This window comes from Condylura cristata, unplaced genomic scaffold (genome assembly GCF_000260355.1).
Source record: "Condylura cristata isolate star-nosed mole 26May11 unplaced genomic scaffold, ConCri1.0 scaffold00020, whole genome shotgun sequence".
In the NCBI taxonomy this organism is placed as follows: Eukaryota; Metazoa; Chordata; class Mammalia; order Eulipotyphla; family Talpidae; genus Condylura; species Condylura cristata.
The window spans coordinates 1,216,575-1,228,963 of record NW_004567121.1 but is presented as its reverse complement, the minus strand read 5'-3'; the positions used below and the strand labels follow the sequence as shown (position 1 = coordinate 1,228,963).

At 34.6% G+C, this 12,389-nt stretch overlaps 1 protein-coding gene across 5 annotated transcripts in view; it reads right to left on the bottom strand.

Annotated features, from left to right (window-relative positions):
- Positions 1-12,389, bottom strand: part of ANAPC1 (anaphase promoting complex subunit 1) — a 71,836-nt gene that overhangs the window by 33,174 nt on the left and 26,273 nt on the right. For 4 of the 5 annotated variants that reach the window (XM_012727534.1, XM_012727536.1, XM_012727535.1 and 1 more), the window contains 9 exons: positions 12,211-12,271; positions 10,855-11,042; positions 9,765-9,839; positions 7,043-7,311; positions 5,665-5,756; positions 3,833-3,981; positions 1,403-1,481; positions 993-1,029; positions 833-903 (listed from right to left, as the gene is read on the bottom strand). In XM_012727534.1, coding sequence (XP_012582988.1) covers positions 833-903; positions 993-1,029; positions 1,403-1,481; positions 3,833-3,981; positions 5,665-5,756; positions 7,043-7,311; positions 9,765-9,839; positions 10,855-11,042; positions 12,211-12,271 — 1,021 coding nt within the window. The remainder of the gene's footprint in view (positions 1-832; positions 904-992; positions 1,030-1,402; positions 1,482-3,832; positions 3,982-5,664; positions 5,757-7,042; positions 7,312-9,764; positions 9,840-10,854; positions 11,043-12,210; positions 12,272-12,389) is intronic. The other variant, XM_012727538.1, reaches the window with a different exon arrangement.

Below are 12,389 nucleotides of genomic sequence, written 5' to 3'. Positions count from 1 at the left end.
GTAATATATTACATTATAGTAGTATAATAACAATATAATGTTATAGTACTGTAATTTGCAAAGGGATATAGAATAAAGAATAGTAAAAACCTATAAAATTTAGAACATTCTTTAAATAAGAATTCAGAAACATCATTAATGTTCATTAAAGTATTACTTTCTAACATACTAGTTTATAATATTCTCATTTTTTATACATTTCATAAAATTTTTAACTTTTCTTTTTTAGGTTATTTTTTTAAAAAATAGGCTAGTGTAAATTAGCTCCAGCCATGGCTGGTTTAAGGTGATTGGCAAATAAAGATTCTTAACCCACCAAGAGACAAAAAGCTGTTATCTAGGATAACATGGAACTTGTAGATTGTCAGGGGAAGGAAGTGTGACTGACTGGAACATAATTATGAGCCTCTGGGACCCTTGCATGGAGCCAGAGCCCCAGTTCCAGTTTACTTTAAGGATGCTGGTCTAGTGAGGAAAGAGGTATTTGGGGAAAGTGAGAGTTTCTCACTGGTATTTCAAAGACACATAAAAAGTCACAAAGGTGGCCCTCCCTGGTGGCGCAGCGGGTTAAAGCACAACACTAAGAAGTTAAAGCCGCTTCCGCATGAGTTCAATCCCCGCCTGCCCCGGAGGTGACCACATGGTGTGGCAGACCTCTCCTGACCCGCCCGCTGCTCCCCTCAGCAGTGTTCTTCGTCAGTCAGCCTGTTCTGCTCCCCACTCTGTCTCTGGTGAATCCTCTCACCCTCCACATCTCTGGCCTGTACCCCAGTTCTGTATGAATAAATAAATAAATCTTTAAAAAAAAAAAAAGTCACAAAGGTTACCTTACCTACATTAGTCATCCACACCACTAATCTTTCAGCTAGACTAGTAACTGAAGTAGAATGCCTGAAACTAAACCTGTAAGAGAACAAAACACAATTATAAAACAGAATATTAAAAAAAGTGTCTAAATTTTTAAATATAAAAACACAATGAATAAAAGTCACCTGTTTTCTTCTTGTTCTGCTTGCAGTTTTTGTGGTGCTAAACGACAAATACATTAAACTTTAATTTGATAGTTACACTGGTAAAGAAATCATATAACATGTAAAAAAATCACATAGAAATAAAAATCATTAGCAACTCCTAACCAGTAATCTGGTAGGCTAGAAAACATAAAATTTCTTTAAAGCTAAAGTAGTCGCTCTTAGGCACAGAAAATACAGATTGTTAGATTCTATGAAAATCAGTTGTGAACTATAAACTAGGAAAATACAATGCTGGACATCATCTCTAAAATAAGACAATGACATGCCTCTAAAGCAAACACTTAGAAAATTTTTTAATCTTAACTGTTATATCAAATCAACATTTTAAAAAAATCTGTTTTGAAAAATCTAACATTGCACTGACTTACCTGTAGTTATTCTGGATAAATATGGTGAGGATTCATCAGAAACAGAACTCTCATCACCAAGTATATAAAGTGCAATACTCTGCATAAGGAGAAAATTGAGATTTTTTTAAACAACTGAGGTTTAATTATATATACATCAGATACCTGAATAACATTGTATCATTTAATGTTGGCCAGATTTTTTTTTTCTCATCAAATTTAAAAGGACCCGATTTCATTATACATCACTTCACCTAAAAATCAAATTTTACAAGAGTCTACAGATGAAGTTAAGGACTCACTATGTAGAAAAATTCATTCATATTAGGTGTAGAGCTTCAAGTTTTCATAAACTTTATATAATTATATAAATATTATTACTATACAAAAAGTATATTTTCATCATAACATAGAGCTCCCTAGTTTCCGTTATAGTCAAGCTGCTTCTCTTATGCCCAACACTAGAAACAATCATGAAATCAAAGAATATATAGTCTTCTGCATCCTAATTTAGTTTAGCATACCTTTGAGAATCATCCATATTACTACATGTATCAGTAGTATATTAATTTTTACTACTGAGTAGTATTCAATTACAGAGGTACTAATTTTCTTTACTCACAAATGGAATTTGGCTTGTTTTTAGGTTTTTATGAGTAAAAGTGCACAAGTCTTATGTAAGAATACATTTTCATTCTTTTTGGTAAATACTAAAGAGTAGGACTGTTTTGTCTTATGTAAGTATTATATTTAACTTTATAAGCACTTTTTCACCCAAATACTGTGCTATTTTTGCAGTCCCACCAGCTAATTAGAAGAGTTTCAGTTGCTTCACATCCTCACCAAAATTGTTTTGACTTTTATCTATCCAAGTAGGTATATATTAGTAGCTCAATGATTCTAAATAGTTTTTACAATATTATACTCATATCAAACAATATCAAAAAATATAAACCAATTAATTTGACTAAGGGTCATCTGCTCAAGTAAGGTAACTTTTTTCAGAATTTATGCATAAGTAAACAAAGTAAGTAAATTATTGAAAAGAATCTTACTAAGAAACATACACTTTAAAGCTGTGAATTGCCTCAATCCATTTTGAAAATAGGCAGTATTAACTACCAAGATAAACACCTTTATTTACTACATATCTCTATGTCCTCACCCTAATCTTGAAGAGTGAAAACAAAAACATAGATAAGACATAAGACAAAGAAAAAATACACTGAATTGTACAACACATAATACAAACACAACCTGATGTTTTTAATCTCAAATTTTTTAGACTGTCATTTACATTATTCCAAAAGACCACAGTAAAAAATAGTCAAGTCTTCTTCTAAATGAGGAAATTACATAAAGTTGCTTGAAGATAAAAGGCCACTAATAGGCCCTCCCTGGTGGCGCAGCGGGTTAAAGCACTGCACTGAGAAGCTAAAGCCACTTCCGCATGAGTTCAAATCCCGCCTGCCCCGGAGGAGACCACATGGCGTGGCAGACCTCTCCTGTCTCGCCCGCTGCTCCCCTCAGCAGTGTACTTCGTTGATCTGCCTGTTCTGCTCCCCACTCTGTCTCTGGTGAAGCCTCTCACCGCCCCTGAGCCTCTGGCCTGTACCCCAGTTCTGTATCTACAAATAAATAAATCTTTAAAAAAAAAAAAAAAAGGCCCTTAATAAGTGCTAGGTTTTTGGTTTTTTTTTTTTAAGATTTATTTATTTCTGCATACAGAACTAGGGTATAGGCCAGAGGCTCAGGGGCAGTGAGAGGCTTCACCAGAGATAGAGTGGGGAGCAGAACAGGCAGATCAATGAAGTACACTGCTAAGGGGAGCAGCGGGCGGGTCATGAGAGGTCTGCCACACCATGTGGTCACCTTAGGGGCAGGCGGGAATTGAACTCATATGGAAGTGGCTTTAGATTCTCAGCGTTGTGCTTTAACCCACTGTGCAGCCAGAGAGGGTTATTTTTTTACATTCCCATCCCTTATTTTAGATAGCAGAGAAATAATATCCTCCTATACACACACACACACACACACACACACACAATAACTATATGACCATCATCCCACCTCTGAGTACTTACTAAAGAAATAAAAACATATTCACACAAAAACCTAGATATAACTGGTACCAAGCCAAACATCTTCAAAGAGCGAGTAGATAAAGAATGTGCTATCACCATCCAAGGGACTAGAGCACACTGCCGTGAAAGATTACAAACTAATGATTCAGGCAACAACTTGGATGACTCTAAAAAGCATTAGGGAATTTGGCAGGTGGTAAAACTCTTTTGTATCCTAATTATGGCAGTGATTATTTGAGCCTATACACCTACTAGAATTCAAAGAATTGTGCACAAAGTGAAAAAAAGCTTAATTTTCTATATAATTTTTTAAATTATATTGTAAAAAAGAAAAATGTAAACAAGTGAGGCAACACTGAATACTTACCAAGACTACAAGTCTGCTTCTTTCACAGATTCCAGGAAGATAAGGATAGGGTGGCATTCCTTCACCCTTTAGACAGGAACTCACCCACTGATAAATACTTGGAGGTTCAGAAGTAAAAAATGATGGATGCTGCATAAATCCTGTTTGACCTTTAGTATTAGATAAATATTCATATGAAGGAAAAGTGATCAACAGTACCTGTCACTTTAGAAACAATTAGAGTAACATTTTCTACATTCTTCCAAAATGTCCCATGCCACAGTAAATAACTATAACATGTAGAATTTAAATTACTATTATTTTAACCCATCCTGAATAGATATTTAGCAGATTCTTTTGTTTAAGGTATATAAAGTATCTAACCAAAATTTCTTTCTAGCTTCAAAAGTAAAAAAACAAGACAGACCCAAGATCTAACTGTGTTCTAATAACATGGACCCAGTCTTGAGTCGCATTAGTCAGGTCTGGCATATTCTGTACCTGTGCTGTCTAATATGGCAACCAGTAGCAAGCACTTGAAATGTGGTTAGTCCAACCAAGTAACTGAATTTTAATACTAATAAAATTAAATAGCACATAGCTAGTGGCTATTGAATAGCATGGCTCTGGGGCAAAGTATTCTTGGCAGTTAGAAATGGGTAATATTTTTCCACACACCTAAGAAAATATGATACTACTGAGAACCATGACACCTGAGGATCTCTGGTGTCTCTCAAGGAAAGAATTTGATAAAAAAACATCCAAATAAAAGTCAGAAACAAAGTTTATTAGGAAGTAAGAGGACAAAACACTGCAAATGCAGTGGGCAATCTCAGAAAGTGGGAGAGCTGCCCTGAGCAATAGAGCAGTAATGTTTTTAAGGTTCTTTCTTTCTGGGTAAAGAGGAGTTCCTCTTAAATGTGCACACCTTGCTCCCATCACACCTCCCGACTTCCAGAATAATCAAAACCACCCCTCCTTCCCTCTTGTAGTTAAAAGACACTCCCAGGCCTCCGGAACCTGCCAGACCTAATCTGGTCCTTGAAACAAAGTGATAGCCCATAGCTAGTGGGAGGATTACAGAAACAGAGCTTTGCTTCTCTGGGGAGAATATGAGAGCCCTTTCCTACCCCTGCTATCCCTACCTGTCAGAAATCAAACACTACAAACTAAAATCTGTCAAGTGGAAGACACTGCCTCTGACTTAGAAGCTACTGACCTTAAAAAGACAAGAGCTAGTTCCACAGACAAGATTTTACTCAGAAACAAAACAAAAGAGAAGGGGCAGAAAGAGTGTCCTCATAAAGCCACATGTACTACCTGTATCTCTCCAACAATCCCTGCACTCTTACTTAAACCCACCCTCTCAGTTCTGCCAGAGAAGAAAGTAGTGGAAGAATGCAAGGCATCATGGGTTTTGTAGTTTGTTGGTCTATATATGAACTATATCTCATTTAAATAAGGTTCTAAATATTAATGTTAACAAAGCAATAAATAAATTTACTGTTATTCACTGAGGAAGATAGAAGCAAAAGTTACTAAATGTTAAGAAACTCTTAAAAGGTATGCTTACAGGCCCTCCCTGGTGGCACAGCGGGTTAAAGCACAGCACTAAAAAGCTTAAGCCACTTCCGCATGAGTTCGATCCCCGCCGGCCCCAGAGGTGACCACGTGGCGTGGCAGACCTCTCCTGACCCGCCCGCTGCTCCCCTCAGCAGTGAATTTCAGTCAATCTGCCTGTTCTCCCCACTCTGTCTCTGGTGAATCCTCTCACCCTCCGCATCTCTGGCCTGTAAACCCCAGTTCTGTATGAATAAATAAATAAATCTTTAAAAAAAAAAAGGCATGCTTACCTTGATCAAATGTACATACTTGTCCAGTAGTTCTGACAAGTGTTGGGTAATCTCTATAGTAATGATCTACATAAGGTTCCAACTTTAAGTCCCTAAAACAGTGAAGAACATATAAAAAAGAAATAATAATTTAAGTATTATAGCAGTTTTCTCCCACAATTAGAACGATATATCCAGTTAACTTCTCAGTTTAAAAACCTACTTATGAGAAAGATAGCAATAAAAAAATAAGGTAAACCTAGTCTCTTTATTTCAGAATTTTAAAGTGCCCAGTAGGACAAATGCAATCCAAAGTACTTTTGCCAGATTTAATGGATGTAAAATTAGAGTAACAACCCTGTAGTCTAGTTTCTCCTAATATTTATTAGCTGTGTAATATCTTGCAAGTCATCCCCACGAATCTCAGTATTTGTTTCTAGAAAATGGGGGAGCACCAGTTCAAACACACTGAAGTTTTGCAGATTAAAATAATATATGTAGGAAAAGAAACTTTATAAAATGTAAAACATTATGCAAATGTAAATGTTACTTATTTCACAGAACCATGATCAGGGTTTGGAAATTTTTTTACTACAAAAGAAAATTTATGACAGCAACAGTTTGTCATAAGAGAAACTGATGACAAACTAAAATTGTCATGTTTGACAAAAATGTCAGAATCTGAAGGAAAATCACAGAAATTAGAAAATGTACTGTAATCTTAATTTGGAGGTTGATATTCCAATTGAAATTTAAGTTGCTCTATCACTAAGAGTCACAAAGGCTCAAATATCTAAATATGACCTTTAGAAGTCAGTGCCAAATACAGGTGCTAAAAATGCTGCTTCAACATATTAACAAACAAACTTATTGTAGATCAACTTTAAGAAACTTAAAGAGCCAGTTACAAATTATGGCAAAATATACAGCTAGGAAATTCTACTTACATTCTCAGAAACAAACATAGGCAACTTTCCTCACCACTGAAATATGGATCATAAAACCAATCTTAAGTGATAATTTATATATGTGAATTATGATTTTATTAATCATTAAGAACTATTTGAATGTAGGTATTATTCTCAAACAGCAAGTGTTATAAAACATCCACTACAATGCAGTCACCCATCTTATCAAAATGGAAAGGTTAAGCAAGTCACCTCCACTGTTTAACATGATGAGACTAATCTTAGGGCAAAGATCAGAAAATCTCAGCCCAGCCCATAAAGTCTTTATTTAGCCATTATAGTCAAATAATTCTGTGGATTACAGAAAATACTCTCGTTTTCTACAGATGAAGATTTCAGAAATTTACTTACAAGACCCCTATGACAGTCATACCTATGAAAGAGTCACCTACAGACCTCTAGGCAGTTACTAATCTACAAGCAATATTTACCTTGCCAACTGAACAAGAAGGCCAACAAGTGAACGAATTCCTTCGCCCATTAGGGTATTCAACTTAAGCTCCTCATAGACAAGGTGAAGCACAAAAAAGATGGCAGGAATGTGAGTGAAGAGAAGTGTAGAAGAATCTAGACTGAGATTCTGTGAAAAATCCTCATCTTTCACATGTGAAACTTCCAAAGGACTCAAACATAAAGATCTATTCAAAAGATGAGATTCAACATTCTGGTGGTAGTCTGAATTTAGTAAATACTCCCAGTCCTGAGAAGAAAAAAAGAAGGATAATTTTTAAAAGAAGCCTCCTTGTAATGTCATATTAAATACACACACACACATACACACATATATAACAATTCAAAATATGAAAAATATTCACAATGCTTAAAAACCAAGACCAACAACAACAATTTCCAGATGCCAATGATAAAGACTAACGATAAATCATCTTTAAAACTCATTGGAAAATTTTTAGTTATACCCTTTTAGGAAAGAGACTTTGGGTGAAGATTCCAACTTAGATGAAAACTGAGAGAGAAAATTAAAAGGTTATCTTAGGTGCCCTATGCAGCCAAAGGAAAGAATGAAAGCCAAATGGAGGCAGGTAGGTTTACCTGCATACCTGTGCACTGATTTGTGCTTTGGAAAAAGGCTTACTTGTATCCAGTTTGCATATAAATAAGATTCTGGGGCTAGTAATATAACCTAATTATTAACTGAATTTTATATTCAGACTGACTATACTATGCTTAACAAATACTGAGTCTGGATCCAACTTGTGATTTATTTCTGAAAGAATGTAGTCTATGCTATTTTCAGATCTTGAAATTTACTGGTATTTTTGTAAAGCTTAATACAATGTGCCGTTTTAACTTTCAAATTCTTGGAGCAGATACAAAACTAATCATCAAAGTAAAAAAATAATAAACTGGACAACCAAAATAAAAATTTCTTTTCATCTAAATAGTTAAGTCACATACTAAGAGAAAATATTTCTAAAACATGTATTTGCCAAAGAGTTCATATCCAAAATATATAAAACTGTCTATGACTCAATAAACATTTTTTAAGTCCGGGCCCTCCCTGGTGGAGTAGCGGGTTAAAGCACAGCAGTAAGAAGCTAAAACCACTTCCACGTGCGTGAGATCCCTGCCTGCCCGGGACGTGACCACATGGCACGGCAGACCGCCCACTGCTCCCCTTAGCAGTGTACTTCCACAATCTTCCTGTTCTGCTCACCGCTCTGTCTCTAGTGAAACCTCTCACTGCCCCTGTATCTCTGGCCTGTACCCCAGTTCTGTATGCACAAATAAATAAATCTTTAAACATATATAATTTTTTAAGTCCAATTAAAAAGAGGCAGAAAGACTTGAGCTGAAACTTCACAAAAATATGTAAGTAGCTAATGAAATAGTATTTAATATCATTAGTCATCAGGGGGAGGCAAATTAAAACCACTAAGAAAACTAAATCACAATGAAAAAGACTGATGACAGCAAATCCTGACCAACATACAGATCAAAAGAAACTCTTATTTAATATTACTGGTCAGAGATCAACACAGTTGATCCCAACCAATTTGGGAACCAACAATGACCCAACAATTTCACTGCTTAGTAGTTAAGAGACTTACTACTGAAAGCCAACAGCAACTTATTCGTAATAGTCAGATAATGAAATCAGACTAAATGTTTTATCAGCAGAAGATTGAAAAACAAACTGTAGTATATTTATACCACTCAATGGTATTAAAAAGGCAGAAACTATTGATATCTACAATAACATGGATGAATCTCAAAAACAATATGCTGAATAAAAGAAACCTTATATATAAAGATTACATACTGTGTCTATTATTCTACTGTATAACACTCTAGAATGGGCAGAAATAACATATGGTAATAGAATTCAAATCAGTGGCTGCTTCAAGGAGAGGAAGGGGATGATTAAAAAATGACACAAAAGAATTTCATGGAAAGGAGAAATTTTGTTTCTTAAGAGGGATGTGGGTTACATGAGTGTAAATTTGTCAAAATTGATCAAGCTGTAAACTTAGGCTATGCATACTTCATTTATGCAAATTACACTCAATTTTTACAAAAATTAAGACTACTTAAGAATATACATATGTGGGCCCTCCCTGGTGGCGCAGCAGGTTAAAGCAAAGCACTAAGATGTTAAAGCCACTTCCACATGAGTTCGATCCCTGCCTCGGAGGTAACCCACATGGTGCAGCAGACCTCTCCTGACCCGCCTGCTGCTCCCCTCAGCAGTGTACTGTGATGATCTGCCTGTTCTGCTCCCCATCCTGTCTCTGGTGAATCCTCTCACCACCCCTGTACTTCTGGCCTGTACCCCAGTTCTGTATGCACAAATAAATAAATCTTTAAACAAAAGAATATACATATATAATCTGATACATTTAGAACCTAAATTAAAGAAACATTACTGCATCAAAAGGTAAATGCTGTCACTTTAGATGATTAATTGGCAATAATATATCTAAAAACCCAAGCATAAATCATGCAGTATGTGTATGTCTAATAACTTTCAAATAATCATTAAAAACAAAAGTAAATAGACACAGAAAATAAACAGATCCAACTCTTCAAAATTAAAATGAAGCTAAAGGTGTTAGAAAATATATGCATAACAGAAATGGAAGACTAGTATTAACATTTATAAATTAATTTGTACCAGCAAGAAACAATGCTTACATCATCAGATCCTGTCTCAGAGGGCCTTGCTTTCTTGGGTGCAATGACTGGAGAAAGTGACCCTTCAAAGTCAAACTGGAAGGTAATCCCAAAAGAAAAGACAAAAATATTATGAATAACCCATTGTCAAGTGATCAATTCAAAAGGTTCACAAATCAATTACACCAACTACGGAAATTGAGAAAATTCATCAGGGCTATTCTTCTCATCTAGGAAAATAAGGCATAATACCTTTCTCCTAGGTTATTATGAAGATTAAATAAAATCATGTATGTAAAATATCCAGTACAGTGCCTGGGCGCACAGATATTGCGAAAGCAGTTTCCTCCCTTATTTCTGTAATGATAAAGATCATGACTCCCTTAGAATAAAGACCTTTTGGCCAGATTCAAAACTTGCCAAGTCTCAAAGAATCAACCTAACATTAGCAATGCACCAGAAATAATCAGGCATTAAGAGTTCATCTAGAATGAGCACAAACAATTCTATGGCAGAGACAGGTGCAAATAGCTACTTTTGATTTAGTAATCTCTCTTTTAAAGTTCAATTCTTGGAAAATGACTAGCAATGTAAAGACGTATGCAAATAACTCATAATAAGAAAAAACATTCAAGAATACTCAATTATTTAACTAGTGGTTAATTTTGATAAGATTACATGATAGCCTACTATAGGACAAAATGAGAGGGTGGTTTTTGGAAAATTTTTTAATGATATGAAATTTTTTCATTGATATCATAATTATCTAAAATGCAATACCAAAAATATGTAGAGTGGTTATCACAGTAATATTTTCTTCTTAATTACTCCATTTTCCAAGGCAAGGTAGTCCTAGGAGTGATCTCCAAAGCCAAGTGGAAATCACCAATACTAAAGATACTACAGTGCTATTTATAATGTAAATATAAGTAAAATTTTGCTATAAAATACTAGATCTATAATATATGTATAGTAAGAATTAGTGTCATTCCATTGTGCCTATTAGTAAACTGACCTGTTATATACAACAAATGATGTATTATGAATCATTCAAACATTACATTGATAACAAGAGGATAATGCAAGAATAAAAACAAGTTTATGTACTTACATTTCGGGTCCATGCTAACCGGTCTGTATTATAACCCATCATGTTCATGAGACAAGTAACAAATAAATTCCACTCTGAGTGATAACTGGGTCCTCCCGGAGCACTGTGGACACTGTACCACTTGACAAGCATCTGAACAGCTATTTCTTTTGGCAAGATAAACTTAATTGCTTGTAAGCATGTTTGCACTATTAAAGGTAAAAGATTGATTTTAGAGTACTTCTTTTCATGCATTTCTCTTCCCCTTTAATAAAGATATTTTTTAACTACCATTATTTAAGGTCAAATACTATGAAAAGAGGCCTGGCATTTAAGAGCCTAGAGGATGTAAGCATTGCCTAGTCAATCAACCGCAACTTCAACCAACCACTGAATTTAACAGGGCTGGCAAGAAGTCTCGGCAGTTTTACAATCTTTAACTTTGGCTCAGAAATAAGGTGACCAAATAGCATAGTTCACTCGAGACAGAAATAATATATATGTACAGCCCAGCAATTTATTAACGGTTACCAATTTCACTCTCAAAAATGCCCCCATTTGGACAGTAACTAAAGGTCATTCTATTAAATGCGCATAATGTCAACATGAATAAATTCATATGAAATATTACTTAAATACTTTAGTAAATATATAACATTCAATATATGCATCATCAAATTATAATGTTTAACTAGCATTTTAAAATGTTCCAAATGAATGAACTTACCTGTTAATCAAAGCTTTCTAACTTTTATTTCCGACAGCAATCAGTTTCCAAAATGTATTCTTAGATCATACTAGTGTTACATTTTTTTGCAAATTCTTTGAATTCTAATGTTTTCTTTACTTTTCAATGTTCAGCTATATTCTCACCTAGTATTTTCCAAAGAGCATTTCAATACTAACTCAAGGAGATTCCAATTTTGTTAAAATATTTTCTTATTTGACTAAAATATTAAATTTTACTCAGTTAAGCCAATATTGTCAATTTCTCAATTTACCTGAAATTAAGAGATTTCTTTTGGATTAAAAATCCCAAATACACCAAAAACTACTTTAGTTGTTTGGGCTTCTTGTTACTCAGTTTGTTGATGGATGCTCATAAATTGTAATATGTTGTAAACATAAAAAAATCGCAGAGAAATAAAACTATCATATCCTTCACATGCCTTACAACATACATGGAACGGACATTATTAAGTATCTCTGGATTACAGTTTTTCTGCAAGTAAAAAACCCATGGCTTCAAAAACTAACAAAATTTTAAACCCATTAGTGTAAAATTATTAATGTATATTAAAAAAAATCAGCAATCACTACAGATCTGATAAACCAAACTGAAACTACCCAGAAGTCAGGTCTCATTTTCAACCATACCTAATTCAGAGGTGGCAATTTCAGGAATAGTGATCCTAACCATGGAGCCATTACTCAGTTCCTAGTGAAAAGAAGAGAAATAAAAAGAACAAGTAATAGAATGTGTGTATTAAACTCCATGAATGTCTTAGAAATAGCTGATACTTTATAAGACTGCCTATCAAAGCACAATTCAGTAA